General features: G+C 35.7%; 1 protein-coding gene across 18 annotated transcripts in view; it reads left to right on the plus strand.

Annotated features, from left to right (window-relative positions):
* The window catches only part of MIPOL1 (mirror-image polydactyly 1), a 413,275-nt gene that overhangs the window by 145,632 nt on the left and 243,785 nt on the right, over positions 1-23,858 (plus strand). For 14 of the 18 annotated variants that reach the window (XR_623348.6, XR_004729856.3, XM_054240619.2 and 11 more), the window contains one exon: positions 5,002-5,109. The exons of the other annotated variants lie outside the window; for them this stretch is intronic. Coding sequence is in view for 12 of the 14 variants with exons in the window: in XM_054240619.2 (XP_054096594.2) it covers positions 5,002-5,109 (108 nt within the window). In the remaining 2 variants the exon portion in view is untranslated. The remainder of the gene's footprint in view (positions 1-5,001; positions 5,110-23,858) is intronic. 18 annotated transcript variants of the gene reach the window in all.

The following is a 23,858-nucleotide window of genomic DNA, read 5'->3' on the forward strand; positions in this document are numbered from 1 at the left end:
GGTAGTATGGGAATTTTAACAATATCAATTCTTCCAATCCATGACCATGGACTATCTTTTCGTTTTTTGATGTCCTCTTCAATTTCTTTCATCAATGTTTTATAGTTTTCATTATAGAGATCTTGCATTTCTTTGGTTAAATTAGTCTTTTGGTATTTAACTTTATCTGTGGCTATGGTAAATGGGAGTACTTTCTAAAATGTCTAAAAATGCTACTGATTTTTGTATGTTGATTTTGTATCCTTCAACCATACCAGATTTGTTTATCAATTGTAATAGTTTATGTTTGTGTTTGTGTGTGTGTGTGTGTATGTGTGTGTAGTCTTTAGGTTTTTCCAAATTTATGATCATATCATCTACAAACAGGGATGATTTTACTTATTCCATTCCAGTTTGGATGCCCTTTATTTCTTTCTCTTGTCAGATCGTTCTTGCCTGCACTTTGATTACTATACTGAATAGCAGTGGTGACAGTGGGCATGCTTGTTGTGTTACAGATCTTAGAGGAAAAGCTTTCAGCCCTTTTCCATTCAGTATGATGCTTGCTGTGGGTCTGTCATATATGGCTTTTATTATGTTGATGTACATTCCTACTATACCCAGTTTTTTGAATATTTTTATCATGAAGCATTGTTAAATTTTATCAAATATATTTTCAGCATCAGTTGAAATAATCATATGGTTTTTGTTTCCTCTGTTGACATGATATATCACATTTATTGATTTATGTATGTTGTATCATCTTTCCATCCCATGGATAAATCCCACTTAGTCATGATGAATGATCTTTTTTTTTTTTTTTTTTTTTTTTTTTTTTTTTGAGACAGAGTTTCGCTCTTGTTGCCCAGGCTGGAGTGCAATGGCGCGATCTCCACTCACCACAACCTTTGCCTTTTGGGTTCAGGCAATTCTTCTGCCTCAACCTCCTGAGTAGCTGGGATTACAGGCACGCGCCACCATGCCCAACTAATTTTTTGTATTTTTAGTGGAAACGGGGTTTCACTGTGATGACCAGGATGGTCTCGATCTCTTGACCTCGTGATCCACCCGCCTGGGCCTCCCAAAGTGCTGGGATTACAGGCTTGGAATGATCTTTTTAATAGATTGTTTATCTCATTTTCTAGTATTTTGTTGAGGATTTTTACATCAATATTCATCAGATTTATTGGCCTACAATTTTTTTTTTTGATGTATCTTTGGTTTTGGTATTACGATAATACTGACCTCAGAGAATGTGCTTAGAAGTTTTCTTCCCTCTTTTGTTTTTCAGAATAGTTTGAGTAAGATTGGTATTAGATCTTCTTTGAATATTTGTTAGAATTCAGCAGTGAAGCCATGACAGGTCCCAGGCTTTTCCTTGCTGAGATACATTTTATTATGGCTTCAGTCTCATTGCTTGCTATTCGTCTGTTCAGGTTTTGGATTTCTTTCTTGTTCAATCTTGGCAGGTTGTTTATGTCTAGGAATGTCTCCGTTTCTTCTAGATTTTCCAATGTATTGGCACATAGTTGCTCATAGTAGCCTCTAATAATTCTTTGAATGTCTGCCATATTGGTCGTAGTATATCTTTTCATCTGATTTTACTAGATCTTCTCTTTTTTTTTCTTACTCTGGCTTTTGTTATAATGATCTCTTGTATTGTTTCTTCACTTCAAATTTATTCATTTCTGCTCTGATGTTTTTGTTTCTTCTACTAATTTTGGGTTTGGTTTGCTTTTTTTCTGATTTTTTAAAGATGCATTGTTAACTTGTTTATTAATGGTTTTTCTTCTATTTTGATGTAGACACTTTCACTATAAACTTCCCTTTTAGTGCTGCTTTTGCTGTATCCTGTAGTGATGTTGTGTTTCCATTTTTATTTGTTTTGAGAAGTTCTTTAATTTCCTTTTTAATTTCTTCACTGACCCACTGGTAATTCAGGAGCATATTGTTTTATTTCTATGTTTTTTTATAGTTTCCAAAATTCCTACTGTTTAATTTCAATGCATTTTTTAGTTTCCAAAATTTCTCCTGTTATTAATTTCTCATTTTATTCTATTGTGGTCAGAGAAGATGTTTGATATGATTTCAGGTTTTTAAAAATGTTTTAAGACTTGATGTGACCTAAGATTTGGTCTACCCATGAGAATGATTTATGTGCTGAGAAAAAGAATTTGTATTTTGCAGCCATTGGATGAAATGTTCTGTAAATATCAATTTGGTCTATAGTTCAGGTTAAGTCTGAAGTTTCTTAGTTGACTTTTTTATGGAAAATATGTTCATTCCTGAAAATGAAGTGTTGGCATTTCCAGCTATTATTGTATTGGAGTCTATATCTTTCTTTAGCTCTAAAAATACTTGCTATGTATGTATGTATAAATATACATTTCAGTGTTGAGTGCATTTATATTTAAAATTGCTATATCTTCTTGCTGAACTGACCACTTTATCATTATATAATGACCTTCTTTGTCTCTCCTTAAAGTTTTTATGTTGAAATTTATTTTGTCTGATATAAGTATAGCTATTCTTGCCCTTTCTGTCTTATTTAAATGACAAATTTAACAACTAAAAGCATATTGAAAAATTAATTTGGTGAGAATATCACCAAAAATTTGAGATGTGATTAAAGGATATGATCTTTATCTGCTTTATAAATATTTTATGAAATTATAAAGTGACAGTAATTAATATAGTATGCCATCTCCTAATGAATAAACTGTTCAATCCCATTGCTTCAAAATAAATATCAAAATCACAGAATTCAATAAAAGTAAAAAAGAAACAAACCAGTGGAAATTATACATGAATATGTTTTCATGGGGATTATGTTAGGGTTGTCAAGGATCATGTCAAATGAAGAAATAATATATGATTACATAAATTTAAATAAACAATGTAATAAATATGCTACAAATATTTATTTTACAAGAACATTTAGTATTTCTTGTTTTTTTTCATGTTTGCATGATGTACCTGGGATAAATCCCTATTTCTGGGTGATTTCTAATTTATTTGGAATGAAAAGAATAGGTGGTCACACAACTCTTGACCATGCTTCCTCATTTTCTTCAGATTAACTCCTCAAGTTTCTACCTTCATTTCTTTTCTCCTGTATTATTCTTCTTTCTCCAGCGTCACTTACAAAATCCTATGCCCCAAACAAGCCCAACTCAGATATTATCAGTTCCATGAATTATTCTTTCTCCCATAGCCAAAATAATCTCCCTAACCTTTAAACTCTTATAGGTCATGCTTATTATATTTTAATACATATCTTAATAATTTTGTATAAATGTAATTGAAAATGTAAAGGATAATTTTAGTAGAGAATAACTCTACTGTTTTGTGACAGTGCTGTACCTTTATTCATTTTCTTAGGTCATAATTTGTGTCTTCAGTAACATACACTGTGATTTGATTGCATTCTTCCAAGTATTTTGTTACTGGCTTAAAAAGACAGAGACATAATTTAATGTATAGATCATGTGTCTCCTGAAAATAAATGCAAAATAATATGTGTCACAAAATTTTTCTGTAAATTTTAAAAAATATGGTAGGTGAATTAAGTTGCCATACAGCACATGATGGACTAGACATGGCAATGTAAAAAAATCTGCATTAAGTCAGTGTTATAGTTGCAGAATTTAGTTTCAACAAAACTCTCTGCTAAATTAAGTTAATATTAATTAGAAATGCCTTGATTTTATGGTTATTTTATTTATTTGTAGTGTGTTTTGGTTTTATAATATTATATATGTGTGAAATATGTATACTCATTATTATATTTGTATACAAGTATCATCAGGCAATCTAAGTCAATATCAGGAGTCTGGTAAGACTTTTTCTTCTAAAACATTTTGTATATTACTCAAAGTTGTGAAATATTGATACATACTGCATAATATTATTCAGACCAGAGGCCGAAGAAATCAGAGTATTAAGAAATGTTATTTCGGATGACAGCTGCATTGTGATTGTATCATAAGTAATGATTTTTTATTCATCCATTATGACAACTAGCCATTTGGCAAATAATCTAGAAAGAACTTTGTCCAGATCTTAAATCAGTATGTGTTTTTATTAGTTGTTTTTAAAATATTCTAATTTTAAAATAGTTAAGGAATGGTTTTGAACTTTTTCCTCAATGATGGGTTTAGTACTTTATTTTTGTAATTCCCCATGTATCTTCATATTGTCCTGATTTTCAGCTTACCATTTTATAGCCTGTGTAATTATTGTGTGAAATGTTTTACATATTTATATTGAAATCTTATATTCAAAGGGCAAGATATTTTAAACGATTTTTGAACATAGATGCCTCTGTTGTCTCATTGATACTATTACTTATAATTGTTTTACTTATTTTCTCTTATATTATTTACTTGTATTCCAAGTAGGTTAAAATGGACATTTCATATGAATGTTATCACTTCAACTTAAAAATAAAATTTGGTCAAAATAAGAGAAATTAAAAGCACTCAATTCTTTATCTGTTTCCAAGTCTTGGCACACTGGTTCTTGCTCTTTTTCATATAAAATTCTTTCCTTAGATATTTCTAAAAACTGGAAGTATTTCTAAATGTATACCTTGTAATTTTTATTTTTTAAATGTTAATTAAAGGTGATTATACAGTATCATATTGTAGTTTACTTAGAATCCAATATGATTTTTAGAAGCATTCTTTTATTCAAACAACAGATAGATAATTAGAACCATTTGGACAAAGAAGAAAATAATTTTAAATATGGTTTGACCTTAATTTTATAAAAGTATTTTTGCGATTTGTATAATAATATTCAGATTAACAAACTCACTGAAAATTGTCATTGAATTTGTAGAATACTTATAAGCAATGTTTTTTATTTATTGTACTTAACGTTACTTTTACTTACCATTCTTATTGCAAAAAAAACCCTTGTCTTTTAGAGAATACAGTATTATTTACATTAATTTATTTGGCTTGGTAAAAAAAAAATGCTATAACTCCTTTACTTAATGGGATTCTTCCCCTGTGGCAGTGCAAACGGCTAGAGCAGGAGCTTCATCATCTGAAAGAGCAGAACCAGACTTCAGCAAACAACATGAGACATCTGACTGCTGAAAACAATCAAGAACGTGCTCTGAAGGTAAATCTCCATTCCTTCTTGCAGGCAAATTAAGGTTGTAAGCCCTTGGTGCCGGCTTTCTGTGCTGCATATATCAGTTGTGTACATTTCAGCAGAAGTGAGCTGTGGTGTTTGCCAACAACCCCTTCTTTAAACACAGATATAGCACCCTTCTGTATGGTATTACTTATTTCATGTATGTGCACATGAAAACAACATATTTTCTGAATTTTGAGTGGTGGTATATTAATAACTTTTTGTTTGTTTATCCTGTTTTTTTTATAGCCTGTGTAGTTAATAACCTTTTGTAGTTAATAAAAAGTGACCACACTAAAAGGAAAAAAATTAAATCATATGCCTTTGCTTTGCATCAATACCTATTATAATAATTTTTAAAAGACCTTGTAATATTAGTCACCCACAGAACTGACAGTCCTTAAGAATATGTGAATGTGTTTGGGAATTGAAGAGGTAATTTGAATGTTACAACAGAAAGATGTTAAATAATAAATTCAACTAGAACTTGAAACAAATGAAGTGCACATTTCATGACAAAAAGTTCTTTCTCATTGTAATATAGATCAAGTAATTAGAAAAAAGGACATGATTTTAATTCTACTAATTATATTTTTTTCTCAAGGTACTTGAGACTTTTCATTCTTCTTTTTTTTTTTTAAAGACAGGGTTTCACCATGTTGGCCATGCTGGTCTTGAACTCCTGACCTCAGGTGATCTGCCTGCCTCACCCTACCAAAGTACTGAGATTACAGGCGCGAGCCACCACGCTTTTGCCCCATTCCCAGTATAGTGCCTGTACACAGTAGTTTTCTCTACCTTCAAAGTGCTTGCATTCTCATGTTAACCTGTTAAGGTTTAAAAAAAGAAATCCATGGGAAACAGAAGAGATTCATCATTGTTTTTATTGTACAATTAGAAAAGATTTGCTACCAAGAAGGTTATATTTTACTTTGCTGCCCTAAATTTTTTTTTTTTTTTTTTTTTTTTTTTGCTGCATATTACAGAGCAATATCATGGCATTAGCGATGTAACTCACTAAGCTGGAATCATGTACCAAATATGAGGAAAATTGTGACATTTTAATGTAAAAACTATTTTTATTCTGTCTAAGAAGTGTAAGATTTGGTAGAAGTAAGATTTTTCCACAAAATGTATTTAGCTTCATTTTTATCTTGTCAGTGGTAGGCTTATAATAACTTCATTATTATTATTTAATACACTTTCTGCTTTAGACAGATGAAAACCATAAATGAGAAAGGAACAAAAAGGAATTTACTATTTTATGAAAACTAAGAATAATCATTTTAAAAATGTATACTTGCAAAATAGAGAACATTAATTGAAAGGCAGCTTCCATAATGTGTGTTAACTTATTATCAGCATTATGGGACAGATTTCATGGGGTTATTCTAAATATGCCTGTCTCCATTTAAAACAGTGCCTAAAATAAAAATTCTAGAAATAGATGGAATAGATGCTTTTTGTTTGTTTGAGACAGAGTCTCACTCCATTTCCCAGACTTGAGTGCAGTGGCGTGATCTCGGCTCACTGCACCTCTGCCTGGGTTCAACTCATTCTCCTGCCTCAGTCTTTCAGGTAACTGGGACTACAAGTGTCCACCAACACACGGGCTAATTTTTGTATTTTTAGGAGAGTCAGGGTTTCACCTTGTTGGCCAGGCTGGAAATAGATAAATTTTAATAAGAATTCATTAAAATTAGAAGGAAATAAGTAGACCAAAAGAGTCCTGGAAGTTTAAAACAAACATTAAACCCCCATAAGACAGAAATTTCTATTAACTATAGATACTATCTAATTTAAAATAATATAGCTATGATTTTACTTCTGACATATATGCTATATTATAATCTTTTCTAGTTGCACATTTTTTTTTTTGCAAAAGTCTCAAATTTTTCTGTCATCTTTTAATCCTTCATAACCTTCATTAGGTAAGCTAGCTTAAATTCTTGGTGACGATGAGAGGGTGAATTAACTTTTTTTTTTATAAATATCAAACATATTTTATTGATAATATGTATATTTACATAAAATTGACTATATTTTCAAGTATTTGAAGAACTTAGGCAATACATTTTTTCATTTGTTTTATAAATTATCTTCTATATAAAAATGGAAATATCTAATGCTTTGTAATTCCTTCTTCTCTATAAAAGATTAGTTTGTGTGTGTGTGTGGCTTATAACCATTGCTAAAGTTGCTTAATTTTTTTTTAATTGCATTTTAGGTTTTGGGGTACATGTGAAGAATGTGCAAGATAGTTGCATAGGTACACACATGGCAGTGTGTTTTGCTGCCTTACTCCCCTTTACCCACATTTGGCATTTCTCCCCAGGCTATCCCTCTTCATCTCCCCCTTCACTGCTCCTCTCCTACTCCCCCCAATAGACCCCAGTGTGTAGTACTGCCTTCCCTGTGTCCATGTGTTCTCATTTTTCCTCACCTGCCTATGAGTGAGAATATGTGGTATTTCATTTTCTGTTCATGTGTCAGTTTGCTGACAATGATGTTCTCCAGATTCATCCATGTCCCTACAAAGGACATGAACTCATCATTTTATATTGCTACATAATATTCCATGGTGTATATGTGCCACATTTTTTCAGTCCAGTCTATCATCGATGGGCATTTGGGTTGGTTCCAGGTCTTTGCTATTGTAAACAGTGCTGCAATGAACATTAGTGTACATGTGTCCTTATAGTAGAAAGATTTATAATCCTTTGGATATATACCCAGTAACAGGATTGCTGGGTCAAATGGAATTTCTATTTCTAAGACCTTGAGGAAATGCCACACTATCTTCCACAATAATTGAACTAATTTACACTCCCACCAGCAGTGTAAAAGTATTCCTATTTCTCCACATCCTCTCCAGCATCTGTTGTCTCCAGATTTTTTAATGATCGCCATTCTAACTGGCGTGAGATGGTATCTCAGTGTGCTTTTAATTTGCATCTCTCTAATGACCAGTGATGATGAGCATTTTTTCATCTGTTTGTTGGCCTCATGTATGTCTTCTTTTGTAAAGTGTCTGTTCATATCCTTTTCCCATTTTTGAATGGGCTTGTTTTTTTCCTGTAAATCTGTTTGAGTTCTTTGTAAATTCTGGATATCAGCCCTTTGTCAGATGGGTAAACTGCAAAAATTTCTTCCCATTCTGTTTGTTGCCGATTCACTCTAGTGACTGTTTCTTTTGCCGTGCAGAAGCTGTGGAGTTTGATTAGGTTCCATTTGTTTATTTTGGCTTTTGTTGCCAATGCTTTTGGTGTTTTGTTCATGAAGTCCTTGCCTACTCCTATGTCCTGAATGGTTTTGCCTAGATTTTCTTCTAGGGTTTTTATGGTGCCAGGTCTTATGTTTAAGTCTTTAATTCATCTGGAGTTAATTTTAGTGTAAGTGTCAGGAAGGGGTCCAGTTTCTGCTTTCTGCACATGGCTAGCCAGTTTTCCCAACACCATTTATTCAACAGGGAATCGTTTCCCCATTGCTTGTTTTTTTCAGGTTTATTAAAGATTGTATGGTTGTAGATATGTTGTGTTGCCTCTGTTGCTTCTGTTCTGTTCCATTGGTCTATATCTCTGTTTTGGTACCGGTACCATGCTGTTTTGATTACTGTAGCCTTGTAGTATAGTTTGAAGTCCGGAAGAGGGATGCCTCCCACTGTGTTCTTTTTGCTTAGAATTGACTTGGCTATGCGGGTTCTCTTTTGGTTCCATATGAAGTTCATAGTGGTTTTTTCCAGTTCAGTGAAGAAAATCAGTGGTAGCTTGATGGGTATAGCATTGATTCTGTAAATTACTTGGGGCAGTATAGCCATTTTCACGATATTGATTCTTTCTAACCATAAACATGGAGTGTTTCTCCATCTGTTTGTGTCCTCTCTTATTTCGTTGAGCAGTGGTTTGTAGTTCTCCTTGAAGAGGTCCCGTACGTTTCTTGTAAGTTGTATTCCTAGGTATTTTATTCTCTTTGTAGCAATTGTGAATGACAGTTTGTTCTTGATTTGGCTCTCTTTAAGTCTGTTATTGGTTTATAGGAATGCTTGTGATTTTTGCACATCGATTTTATATCCTGAGACCTTGCTGAAGCTGCTTATCAGTTTCAGGAGTTCTTGGGCTGAGACGATGGGGTCTTCTAGGTATACTATCATGTCATCTGCAAATAGTGACAATTTGGCTTCCACCTTTCCTATTTGAATACCCTTTATTTCTTTTTCTTGCCTGATTGCTCTGGCTAGAACTTCCAGTACTATATTGAATAGGAGTGGTGGGAAAGGGCATCCTTGTCTAGTGCCGGATTTCAAAGGGATTGCTTTTAGTTTTCGCCCATTCAGTATGATATTGGCTGTTGGTTTGTCGTAAATAGCTTTTATTACTTTGCTATACATTCCATCAATACTGAGTTTATTGAGGGTTTTTAGCATAAAGGGCTGTTGAATTTTGTCAAATGCCTTCTCTGCGTCAATTGAGATAATCATGTGGTTTTTGTTTTTGGTTCTGTTTATGTGGTGAATTACGTTAATAGACTTGTGTATGTTGAACCAGCCTTGCATCCCTAGGATGAATCCTACTTGATCATGATGGATAAGTTTTTTGATGTGCTCTTGCAATCAGTTTGCCAGTATTTAATTGGAGATTTTTGCATCTATGTTCATCATGGATATTGGCCTGAAGTTTTCTTTTCTTGTTGACTCTCTGCCGGGTTTTGGTATCAGGATGATGTTTGTCTCATAAAATGATTTGGGAAGGATTCCCTCTTTTTGGATTATTTGGAATAGTTTCAGAAGGAATGGTACCAGCTCCTCTTTGCGTGTATGGTAGAATTCGTCTGTGAACCCATCTGGACCTGGCTTTTTTTGTGTGGTAGGCTCTTACTTGCTGCCTCGACTTCAGACCTGGTTATTGGTCTATTAATAGTTTCAGCTTCCTCCTGTTTTAGGCTTGGGAGGACACAGGTGTCCAGAAACTTATTCATTTCTTCCAGGTTTACTAGCTTATGTGCATAAAGTTGTTTCTAGTATTTTCTGATGATGGTTTGAATTTCTGTGGAATCTGTGGTGATTTCCCCTTTATCGTTTTTTATTGCATCTATTTGGTTATTCTCTCTTTTCTTTTTTATCAGTCTGGCTAGTGGTCTATTTTGTTGATCTTTTCAAAAAAGCTCTTGGGTCTATTGATTTTTTGAAGGGGTATTCGAGTTTCTATCTCCTTCAGTTCTGCTCTGATCTTAGTTATTTTTTGTCTTCTGCTGGGTTTTGAGTTTTTTTGATCTTGCTCCTCTAGCTCTTTCAATTTTGACAATAGCGTGTCAATTTTGGATCTCTCCGCTCTTCTCATGTGGGCACTTATTGCTATATATTTTCCTCTAGAGACTGCTTTAAATGTGTCCCCGAGATTCTGGTGTGTTGTGTCTTCATTCTCATTGGTTTTAAAGAACTTCTTTATTTCTGCCTTCATTTCATTGTTTATTCAGTCAACATTCAAGAGCCAGTTGTTTAGTTTCCATGAAGCTGTGTGGTTCTGAGTTAGTTTCTGAATTCTGAGTTCTAACTTGATTGCACTATGGTCTGAGAGAGTGTTTGTTATGATTTCCATTGTTTTGCATTTGCTGAGGAGTGCTTTACTTCCAATGATGTGGTCGATTTTGGAGTATTTGTGATGTGGTTCTGAGAAGAATGTATATTCTGTGTATTTGGGGTGAAGAGTTCTGTAGATGTCTATCAGGTTTGCTTGTTCCAGGTCTGAATTCAAGCCCTGCTTATCCTTGTTAATTTTCTGTCTGGTTGATCTGTCTAATATTGACAGTGGAGTGTTAAAGTCTCCCACTATTATTGTGTGGGAGTCTAAGTCTCTTTGTAAGTCATTAAGAACTTGCCTTATATATCTGGGTGCTCCTGTGTTGGGTTCATATATATTTAGGATCATTAGCTTTTCTTACTGTATTGATCCTTTGACCATTATGTAATGTCCTTCTTTGTCTCTTTTGATCTTTGTTGCTTTAAAATCTGTTTCATCAGAGACGAGAATTGCAACTCCTGCTTTTTTTTTGCTCTCCATTTGCTTGATAAATCTTCTCCATTCCTTAATTTTGAGACTTGTTTATCCTTGCATGTTAGATGGGTTTCTTGGATACAGCACAGCAATGGGTTTTTGCTTTTTATTCAATTTGCCAGTCTGTGTCTTTTGATTGGTGCATTTAGCCCATTTATATTTAGGGTTAATATTGTTATGTGTAAATTTGATACTGCCATTTTGATGCTAGCTGGCTGTTTTGCCCGTTAGTGATGGAGATTCTTCATTTTGTTGATGGTCTTTAGCATTTGGTATGTTTTTGGAGTGGCTGGTTCTGGTTGTTTTTTTCTATGTGTAATGCCTCTTTCAGGAGCTTTTGTAAAGCAGGCCTGGTGGTAACAAAATCTCTGAGTACTTGCTTGTTCACAAAGGATTTTATTTTTCCTTCACATATGAAGCTCAGTTTGGCTGGATATGTAATTCTGGGTTGAAATTTTTTTTTTTTTTAAGGATGTTGAATATTGGCTTCCACTCTCTTCTGGCTTTTAGAGTTTCTGCTGAGAGATCTGCTGTGAGTCTGATGGGCTTCCCTTTGTGGGTGACCCGACCTTTCTCTCTGGTTGCCATTAGTATTTTCTCCTTTATTTCAACCCTGGTGAATCTGGTGAAATTGTGCCTTGGGGTTGCTCTTTTTGAGGAATATTTTTGTGGTGTTCTCTGTATTTTCTGGACTTGAATATTGGCCTTTCATGCTACGTTGGGGAAATTTTTCTGGATAATATCCTGAAGAGTATTTTCGAGCTTGGATTCATTCTCTTCATCACATTCTGGTACACCTATCACATGTAGCTTAGGTCTCTTCACATAGTGCCACATTTCTTGGAGACTTTGTTCATTTCTTTTTGTGCTTTTTTCTCTAATCTTGGTTTTTTGTTTTATTTTATTGAGTTGATCTTCGACTTCTGATATCCTTTCTTGCTTGGTCAATTCGGTTGTTGAAACTTGTGCATGCTTTGTGAAGTTCTCGTGTTGTGTTTTTTAGCTCCTTCAATTCATTCATATTCCTCTCTAAGTTGTCCATTCTTGTTATCATTTTTTCGAATCTTTTTTCAAATCTTTTTTTAAGGTTCTTAGTTTATTTGCATTGATTTAGAACATGTTCTTTTAGCTCATGGAAATTTCTTATTATCCACCTTCTGAAGTCTGATTTTGTCATTTTGTCACACTCATTCTTTTTCCAGGTTTGTTCCCTTGTTGGTGAGGAGTTTTGGTTCTTTGTAGGAGGCGAGATGTTTTGGTTTCTGGTGTTTTCCTCCTTTTTGCTCTGGTTTCTTCCCATCCTTGTGGATTTATCAACCTGTCATCTGAGTAGTTGTTGACTTTTCGATTGGGTCTCTGAGTGGATGCCCAGGTTGTTGATGATGAATTATTCCTGTTTCTTAGTTTTCCTACTAACAGTCTAGCCCCTCTGCTGTACAACTGCTGAAGTCCACTCCAGGCCCTGCTATTCTGGGGTACACCTGTAGCAGCTGTGGAACAATGAGAGATGCTACCAGTTTCTTCTTTTGTTATCTTTGTCCCAGAATGATGCCCCCCAATTGTCAGTCTGATCAGTTCTTTTTGAGGTGACTCTTTGGATATACAGGGGTCAGGGAGCTGCTTGAAGAAATGGAATGTAGTTTATAGGAGCTCAAGTCCTGAGCTGTGAGCTTTCTTGTTCATTCAGGACGGTTATGCAGGTGCGTTTAAGTCTGCTGCAGCAGAACTTATAAATCCCCTTTTTTTGCTCAGATGCTCTGACTTGGGGAGTTAGAGCTTTCTTTATGAGTATCCGTTGTACTTTCCTGCCCAGCTAGGAGGCAGTCTAGTCCCTATTTGCCTGCTGATGTTCCACCCTTCTACCGCGGGGTCCGCCTTGTTGCCGTGGGCTTTGCCCTGCTGCCGTGCTCTCCACCCTACTGTCGTGTGCTTGGCCCTGTTGCTTTTGGCTCTTGCCTGTTGCCCATGGGCTTCGCCCTGCTGTCATAGACTCCTCCCTGTTGGTGGAATCTCTCTGTTATGGTGGGTTGCCTCAGCAACAGCAGGCTGCATCAGCAATGGGAGTGTACCTCAGTAGGTGCGGAATGCCTCGGTAGTGGCGTATGTTCCTTCTTCACTGAGCTGCACTGTCCTGGACTCAGCTGTGCCCGTGGTGAAACTCTCAACCTCGAACGTTTCGAATCACCATTTTGTTTGTCCCTGTGGGGGTGGGACCCGCCGAGCCTGATCACTTGGCTTTCTGCCTCAGATCTCTTTCTTTCTCTTTTTTTTTTTTAATTTGATCAGTTGACTCTCTCCCAGGTGTTTTAGTCGCCTGCTGAAAGGGCACTGGGATGTGTGCGAGTTCCCATGCAGTGACCCACTGCACCAGCTCAAATGTCACTTCCCAGGAATCTCCTGGTCTGGCTTTCTCTCCAAGTCCCGTTTAATCAGATGGATATGCTAATCTGCCCTCCCAAATATCAGATTGACAGTTTAACGTGGCACCCAGACCAGCGTGTTTTGTGCAGGGTGCCGCTGCGCTGCGGCGCCGCCCAAAACGGCAGCGTAAGCTTAGTGGGCTGCGCTGGCATCTTGTGTCTTTCCTACTTCTGGAAATTTCCCCATTCTGTGGGCAACAAAGATCTGTCTGGAAATGAGGCTAGGACTCACCCTCTGTGCCTTCACTGAGAGCTGCAATCTCGAGTTGTTCCTTCCACGCCATCTTGGAAATCCAAGAATTAACTTTTAAAAATTCATCAACTCAATCTCTTTTAATCATCTATGTTCATTTAAGCTTGTTTTAAAATCATCTGTCTCATATAACACTAACTGAATAATTTTTTAGTAATTTTATGCCATATTTCCTCATGAGAAACCCTAAATTTTTTCTGAAAATTAGATCAATTATAATACATTTGCTTTATTCTAAATTTTTTTCAAAAAACTACTCTTACCTTCCAGGAATTTTTGGTTTGTATTTGATGTACTAATTATAGCACTATTTATTTTTAAGTTGTCATATGAGTTATGAATAATAAGTTTATTACCAATCTACCTGGTGAATGAACAGTTTACCTACTTTCTGAGCAATATCTTTTATCTTTTACAACTTATTTATAAATATTATTTTTTTGGTTTGTTAACTGATTTTATTAGTTAGTATCTTAATGAGTGTCAGGAAAAACTTTTTTTTTTTTTTTTTTTGAGAGAGAATCTTGTTCCTTTGCTAGGCACCAGGCTGGAGTGCAATGGCATGATCTCATCTCACTGGAACCTCTGTCTCCCAGGTTCAAGCAATTCTCCTGCCTCAGCCTTCTGAGTAGCTGAGACTTCATGTGCATGCCACCACACCCCACTAATTTTTGTATTTTTTAGTAGAGACAGGGTTTCACCATGTTTGGCAGGATGGTCTTGATCTCTTGACCTCATGGTCTGCCTGTCTCAGACTCCCAAAGTGCTGGGATTACAGGTGTGAGCCATGGCGCCTGTTTAGGAAAAACTTTTTTTTAAAAAGAATCGCTGTCTCTAAAGCTTTCAGTTGGCCAATGATATTTCTAGTATTTTATTACAAATAGTATTGTTATTGTCACTATTAAGTGTCAACTTGAGTAGGGTAGGAACTGAAAAATTCATGCTTTATTTCATTGAATTACATGGAAATTTTTAAGGTAACAGTTCTAGAGATATATTTAGGGGGAAAACAATCAAAATTAATGGTCATAGACTACACAGAGCTTTGATTATGGCAAAATCAGATGTCATACAAGGAAACACTTTTTAATACCAGTGTCATTTTAATAATAATGTCTTTTTTTATTCTAATACCCAGATACTTTTTCCTAAGTTACTTTTTATGGTAAAGCCTAAGATTAGATTTTTAGTCATCATTTATAAGCATTCTTTTTAATGTAGGATGCAATTATACTAGATAAATTTGTAGGTTGGATGTGGTAGCTTATGCTTGTAATTCCAGCACGTAGGGAGGCTGAGGCGGGCAGATCACTGTGGGTCAAGAGTTCAAGATCATCCTGGCCAACATAATAAAAGCCCTTCTCTACTGAAAAATACAAAAATGAGCAGGGCATGGTGGCGGGTGCCTGTAATCCTAGCTACTCAGGAGGCTAAGGCATGAGAATTGTTTCAGCCCAGGAGGCAGAGTTTGCAGTTAGCAGAGTTTGATTGTGCCACTGCAGTCCAGCCTGGGCAAAAGAGTGAAACTCTGTCTTAAAAAAAAAAAAAAAAAAAAAAAAAGAATTGCAAGACAGCACTGTTTCTCCTACTTTTATGTTTTCAATTTTCCCTAATAACAAGCAAAACACAGTGGTATCTATAGGAAAAGGGACTGAATTATACTGTTACTAGTATATACTTTGAAAGTTTCTTTTTAACAAAAGAGCTTATTTTCTCATTTAATGTAAATTTTATGTACTTATGTTAATTGGTTTCTTGAAGAACATGAAACATTTAAATTTTTTTGTTTGTTTGTTCATTTTGAGACAGAGTCTCATTCCATCACCCTGGCTGGAGTGTAGTAGCATGATCTTGGCTCACTGCAACCTCTGACTCCCAGGTTCAAGCAATTCTCTGGCCTCAGCCTCCTGAGTAGCTAGGATTACAGGTGTGCACCACCATGCTGGCTAATTTTTGTATTTTTAGTAGAGACAGGATTTTGCCATGATGCCACACTGGTCTCAAACTCCTGGCCTCAAATGATTCTCCTGCCTCACCCACCCAAATTGCTGGGGTTACAGGTGTGAGTCACCATGCCCACCCTTGAACATAGAGTGTTTTTAAAATAAATTTGCATTAGGTATAAATATGTAGACATCAAACTTAATAAGAAATTTCATGTATGTTGCCTTTTCTTTTAAAAAATTATTATAGTTATTGTTACTATAATTTTTTTTAGATGGGCATCTCACTCTGTCACCTAGGCTGGAGTGCAGTGGCACAATCACAGCTCACTATAGCTTTGACCACCTTGGCTCAAGTGATTCTCCTGCCTCAGCCTCCCACATAACTGGAATCATGGCATGTGCCAACATGCCGAGCTGATTTTTTTACAATTTGTAGAGATGAGGTCTGAAACTCCGGGGCTCAAGTGAACATCCTTCTTTGACCTCTTACAGTGCTGAAATTACATAGATGATCCACCATGCCCAGCCTCCTTTTATTAATTTACCTTCCTTGTCACATGTCGTTACCTTCCCACTATTGGAATTGTTCAATGAATTCCTTTGAAAGTGAATCTCCCTTAGACTATAAAAACGCTCTGATGGTTAATAAAACTTTGATATTTATTATCTTTAATCCCAATCCACCTAAGAATAATAACTTATTTCAATCTTGTTGTCACCGTCCCTCTTGACACATTTGCCTGTAGTTGCCTTTCTTCCCGCTCTCTTTCTCTCTCTCTCTCTCTCTCTCTCTTTCTCTCTCTCTTTCTCTTTCTCTCTCTCTTTCTCTCTTTTGACAGGTTCTTGCCATGTTACTCAGGCTGATCTCAAACTCCTGGGCTCAAGCAATGCTCCTGCTTCAGCCACCGCAAGTAGTTGGTATTACAGGAAGTTACTGCTGTGACTGGCTTTTTGTAGTTTTCTGTTACTGTATTCCCATTATTTATCTCTTCCTTGATTGTTCTTCCTTACTTAGTCTTGATAGCTGGTACCCATTTTTTTTTTTATTTCTAAAGAATAGATGTTTCTCTGGGTTAGTTCCTTATTATTATTTCTTAAAATAAACTTTGCTTTTTAGAGTAGTTTTAGGTTCACATCCAATTTGGAAAACACAGAGAGTTTTCATATACTTACTGCTCCCACAGACAATCTCTCCCACTATCAACATCCTGCATCAGAGTGGTACATTTGTTATAGTCAGTGAATCTACATTGACATCATTATAACCAAAAGTCTATAGTTTACATTAGAATTCACTTGGTGTTGAACATTGAATAGTTTTTGATAAATATCTAATGTTATATAGTCATTATAGTATCATGCAGGACAGTTTCACTGCCCAAAATATCCTCTGTGTTCTGCCTGTTCATTCTTCCTGACACGCTAGATTTTGGCAACCATTAAGCGTTTTGCTGTTTCTATAGTTATGCTTTTTCCAGAATGTCATATAGCTGGAATCATAGAATATGTAGCCTTTTCATATTGGCTTCTTTAACTTAGTAATATACATTTTAAATTCTATATGTCTTTCGATGGCTTCATAGCTTTTTTTTTAAGTGCTTAAAATATAGGGCTTTTTTTCTGTTGCTCAACAAAAAGTCAGGATATATTTGCTTAATGTTTTGTCAGTGGCTCATGGGCTTAGAGGTTTGTTGGTGCTAAACTCTTAACACTAGCCAAATCATATTTAATTGTCTGGATATACCACAGTTTATTTTTTCAGTCATCTACTGAAAGGCATCTTTGTTACTTCCAAGTTTTGGCAGTTATGAATAAAGCTCCTGTAAACAGCCATGTGCATTTTATTTGTGTGGACCCCAATGTTTTCAACTCATTTGAGTATGTACTAAGGAATGCAATTTTTGGATCATATTTAAAAGTATGTTTCATTTTATAAGAAACTGCCAATTGTCTTCCAAGGTTGCTGTACAATTTTGCATTCTTACCAGTAATGAATGAGAGTTTCTGTTGCTCCATATTCTCACCAGCAGTTTGTGTTTCTTTTTTGTAGTCTTCTCAATTTCATCTTTTCCTATGGCATCATCTATCGTTTTTGTCCCAATGACTTTCATGTCTGCTCTTCCACTTGAATATCTTAATGTGTGCTTAACCACAGCAAGTTTGAAACCAAATGCCTAATTTGACTCTGTATGGCTTCTCCCTAGGAAGAAGTCAGGTCCTGAGTTCTTATACAGTCACTATTGACTGTATAACTCAACATTTATTTCCAGTCATATTCTCCTTTGCATGCCTCTGCTATGGACACTGGGAAAGTTCAATACTTTCTCAGCTTTTCTATTTACAAGTGAGACATAAAAGTGAGGCAGTAAGTAGTGGAGGAAGAAAGAGGAGCATCTCCGTAAAAGTTTTTGTTTTCCTTACATAAGGGCAGATGAAGTAAACATCATTCCTTCTTCCCTTCTTATTACCCGGTCTCTGAAACTGCAGCAGTCATTTTATAGTCATGAGAAAAAGGCCAAGGATAGCTGGCTGTAATACCAGTGAACCTCTTAGCTAATGAGTCACTGACAGAATGTTAAGCAACTATACCATGATATTTTTGGGGGCAAGAGAAAATAGCCTTATATTTTAAATCATTCTTTATGATTTTCTATTATTTACTGCCAAATTGGTCTATTAACATCTATCAATTAATGGTCCTACCATCCTTCTAGGTATGTAGGCTAAGACAGTTGACATAATCTTCATATCCTTTCCAGCTCTCCTCCACCATAAAGCAATTCAACATTCAGTCTTGACAGGAATGTGGTAGTTATTTCTTTTCTATTTTTACGCCTTTTCATCCAGGCTGGATGGAGTACAGTGGTATGATCATTTACCTATACATAGGTATGTGATCACTATAACCTCCAATTCCTGGGCACAAGTGGTCCTTCTGCCTCAGTCTCCTTAGTAGCTATAACTACAGGTATATGTCACGATACTGCACTCATTTTTTAATTTCTTAGAGAGACAAGAATCTCGCTATGATGGCCAGGCTGGTCTCAAACTCCTTGCCTCAAGCAAGTCCTCCCAACTAGGCCTCCGAAGTACTAGGATTGAAGGCATAAGCCACTGTGCCCAGACTTCACTGCCATTTTTATTGTCTATTCTATGTTAAGTTCGTCACCTGGATGATAGTAGTACTCTCCTAACTAATTATTCTGTCCTCAGTTTTTCACCTCTTAAGCAGTTGTGTCGCTGCCATCAGATATCATTCTAAAATATAGTTGATACTTTTCTACTCAAAAACCTTTGCTAATTCTTGCATTTTCTGCAATGTAGTAAGATACAGATATCTTGAGTGACTCTACTGATGAAAGTGTTGAAAAGGGACAGTGATAATTTGTATTTTAAGAGTATTTTTAAAATACACTCTTGAGAAAGGAAGAAAATGAGAATCTACATAGGCCTCAAACAAAGTGGAAATGAAAAAAAACAAAACAAAACATGGGGAATAAGTTATTGCCTGAACCTGCCTTTCACACTGAATAAATTTGTCAAATCTTGGTGAATTTGATCTTCCATATTAGTGGCTGCAAGGTCAGGAGAGACAGGAGTTAGATAGAGCCCAGAGTGCATTTCTACCAGTGAGTGTTATAATTAGAGATCCTTTTGTGAAACTACTATTCTTGATGGTCACACCATTAGTGTTTAGGTGAACAACAGGCAAGCGCTTCATACAAATAAGATTGCAAGTGAACCTGACTCTCTTCACTGTGAAGGGGGAAAAATCTCTAAAAATTTGCCATCCACAGCCACTTTTTGGGCAAGTTTAGAACTGCATGGGTGAGTAGCCTGAATTTTTTCTGCATGTGTAGTTCTAAAAGCCAAGGACTTGATTTAAGTGATCCTGCCCTGAAAGGGCCCATAGACAACAGACTAACGGAAACTGCCTTCACATTAGACATCTAATAATTCCTATATATAATGTTTCAAAGACCCTTAGCTCAAAGAAAAAGAAATCAAAAAACACATAAGAGAAAAAGGCACTTGTAATGAAAATCAGTAAAAATATACAGCAGCAAAATCATATAGTTCAAAAAATAGTTCTAATATTTTAATATATCTGTCACAGTATGATATAAGTATGTTTATTATCTTTTAGGAAAAAAGAGAGGCTTGAAAAGAGCAAGTAAACTGATGAAAAATGACTGAAAATCCACTCAAATTGAATTCAATCATTAGATTGAACTCATAGAAAGTTAAAACAAAGTAATGAAAATTAAACATATAGCAAATAGGTTTAATAGCAGATTACACAGAGTTTAAGAAAATATTAGTAAACTGAAAGATCGGAAGCAAGTATGAAAATGGAAGCCAGAGAGACAAAGACATGAAAATTTTAAAATAGATGTTAAAAGACACAAAAGACGAAGTGAAATGAACTAAAATATTCAGTTTCAGAGAAGATAGCAAAGGGAATGAAGAAAAGGCAAGGTAAAAAGAAATTATCACTAATATTTTTAAGAATTATCAAATGACAGAAACCTCAGATCTAGGAATCTCAAATGAATTCTCATTTTAACAAATGAGAAAAAAAACCGCTGGGGAACACAGAAATTAAAGAAAAGGCCTTATGGAGAACAACGTGTTAGAAAAAGGCATTTACGAAGGACAGCAGACTCACTGAGCTCTCCACAGCAATAATGGGGTAGTACTTTGAATACAGTGATAAAAAGATGAGTAATGCCTTAGATTTTACAGAAAAGAGAGAGAGTAACTTAAGAAGAAGAGCGATTTCACTCTTCACAGTTTTATAAATAAAAATATTTGGTTGCATTCTGTTGCCTGTGGAATGAAAATTCAAGCCTTTTCTAAGTATGGAATTTAGGACTCTACACTATAGTTTTACCCTGCTTTTCTTTTTCTTTTTCTTCTTGGAATTACTTCTCTCCTTATTGTTGCTGAACCCCAGGCATTCCCTGCTACTTGGAGTTTCCTAAATGTGTCATGTTATTTAATTTCTTCTGGTGTTTGCTTTTGTTATGACTTTATTTTTTCAGTTTTTATTATTAGTTGATTATTTAAATGTCATTTTCCCTAAATCAGAAAATTCTTGTATATAAAGAATCATAACTTTTATGATGCTAGTCCCTTGGAATTTAGCACATTGTTTATATCATATTATACCACCAGTTTTTATATAAAAATCATTTTAATATATCCTAGTTGAAGTCAAAGTTTTTATTATCTACAGTGTTCAAGACATGGATAACATGGAATTATTTTTCTCTAATATTGTCTTAATAATCATTATCTGTGCCCAGTGAAAATTCTATAGAAGGATTTCTGTTTTGCACTAAGATTTCTTAGTTTATAAATTGGAAAATGCCAACAGGAATTCCGTTTTTTACTATTGACTTAGAAATATTGATAAAAGAGCTTTGGTTTGCTCATTTTGTCCTCTGATGTTTGTATTGTACTGCGAGATAAGCTCTTTTAAGAGACTAAGTAAATGGCAAGCACTATTAATTGCACTTAATAGTAAATAATAATACAATTTTTTAAGATAGAATCATTTATTGAGGCCGAGTGTGGTGGCTCACACCTGTAGTCTCAGCATTTTGGGATGCTGAGGCAGGCAGATCACCTGAGGTCAGGAGTTCAAGACCATCCTGGTCAACATGGCAAAATCCCATCTCTACTAAAAATTTAAATATTAGCCAGGCATGGTTGTGCACACCTGTAGTACCAGCTACTTGGGAGGCTGAAGCAGGAGAATTGTTTGAACCCGGGAGGCAGAGGATGTAGTGAATAGCGATCATGCCACTGCACTCCAGCCTGGGCGACAGAGTGTGATCCTGTCTCAAGAAAATAAAAGGATGAAATCACATATTTAAATGAGTTACTAGCCTTTTTCTTAGAGCAGCCATGTTAGTGTACTATCTTTGATATGCCCAGTTAGATATTTTCTATTAACAGTGGAGTATGGTTATGGGTTATTTTCTATAAGATAATTTTAGTAACCAATTTTCATTTTAAAATCTTGAATTTTACCATTTACTAGCTATGTAGTGTAGAAATTCTGTGAGTATTGGCTCCTACATTTATAAGATAATAAAAGCAGGGAGATAGTGTTACAGCTAATAAAATATATGTGTAATCTATTATAAAATTTGATATATTATGCCAATGTTACATTTGGTGCAGGATCAAGACCTGTGTTCTTGTCTTTGCTCTGCTATGAACAAACTGTGTGGTTTTTGTCGAAGTATTTTATATCTTTAAAATGAGGAGGTTAAATAACTTTCAGTCATTTAAATTACAAAACAGTGTGATTTTGTGAATTTGTAGTGAGGTATCATATTTTTACTTATTCATTCAACAATATATATTTGTGAACTAATCTGAATCCAGGTCCATACAGATTCTGAATTAAGAGAAGAGCAGTCATTTTCAAGCTAGTATGGTCATTGGTAGAATAGCCATATAGTTTAAGTCATTTTTTAGAGCAAAAGGTGTATGATTAGTATTTACTCCAAGACAACAGGATTATGGCTACAAAGGGATTCTTGTGATAATGGAAGAGTTCCTTATCTTGATTGTGGTAATGGAAGAGTTCTGTATCTTGACTATGGTGATAGTTATGTCAATAAACGTGATAAAATTGCATAAAACTACACACATACACACAAGTGCATGCAAGACTGGTGAAGTCTGAGTAAGTTCGGTGGACTGTGCCAAAGTGCCAGATTTATATATCATACTGTGGTATTTAGATATTGTATTGTGATTGTACAAGATGTTAAACCATTGAGAGTTATCGGGTAGAGGGTACCTGTGACCGCCCTGGATATTTGAACTTCCTGTGAGTTTATGATGATTTCAAAATACATACTTACTTTTAAAATGTAAATTACATAGTTCAGCCCATATTCAAGGGGAATGGATTACATAAGGACATGAATTCCAGGAGGCAAGATCATTTGGGGCATGCTAGAGGCTGCCTATCACAACTTGGCTGTATATAAACACCATAAATGTAATATACCAAAAATCAAACTCCTGGTCCTGCCCACCTCCAAACTTGGTCATTCTGCAGACTCTTTTGGAAAAGAACATTCTTTTAACCTAGCAGTGACTTAGGCCCAAATTTCAGGAGTTAGCCTTGACTCTTGTCTTTCTGTTGCATTCCACACTGTCTCTGTAAACAAATTCTCTTGGTTGTACTTTTAGTACATATCAAGAATTTAGCCACTTATTACCTTTTCCACTGCTACTTCTATCTTTCAAGCCTCTATCTCTTGCTGGGATTATTGCAAAAGCCTCCTAATGGTCTCCATTTCTTTCCTTGCCCTTCTCTATTCTCAGCACAGCCTCCAGAATGATACTATTAAAATGTAAACTGGAGCATAGCCTCTGCAGGCAGGCAGTGACTAGACAGCCTCCTTGCTGGGCAGGAGAGTGCAATGAATATTCATAAATAAAGCCCTAACTCCCCGGGACAGAGCACCTGAGGAAAAAAAGGGGGTTTTATGAATTCTGCTACAGCAGATATAAACGTACCAGCCTAGCAGCTCTGAATGAACAATGGACCTCACAGCTCAGCACTTGAGCTCCTATAAAGTACAGACTGTCTCCTCAAGCAGCTCCCTGACACCTGTATATCCAAAGAGTCACCTCACAAAGGACTGATCAGACTGACATTTGGTGAGCATCATTCTGGGACAAAGATAGCAGAAGAAGAAACTGGTAGCAACCCTTACTGTTCCACAGCTGCTACAGGTATTCCCCAGGCAAGCAGGGCCTGGAGTGGACCTCTGCAGTCCTATAGCAGTGGGGCCAGACTGTTAGAAGGAAAACTGAGAAACAGAAATACTTGATCATCAACAATCTGGACATCCACTCAGAGACCCAATTGGAAAATCAGCAACTACTCAGACGACAGGTGGATAAACCCACAAAGATGGGAAGAAATCAGTGCAAAAAGGAGGAAAACACTCAAAACCAGAACACCTTGCCTCCTACAAGGGACCACAACTCCTTACCAGCAAGGGAACAAAGTTGGATGGAGAATGAGTGT

Source organism: Callithrix jacchus, chromosome 8, assembly GCF_049354715.1.
Source record: "Callithrix jacchus isolate 240 chromosome 8, calJac240_pri, whole genome shotgun sequence".
NCBI lineage: Eukaryota > Metazoa > Chordata > Mammalia > Primates > Cebidae > Callithrix > Callithrix jacchus.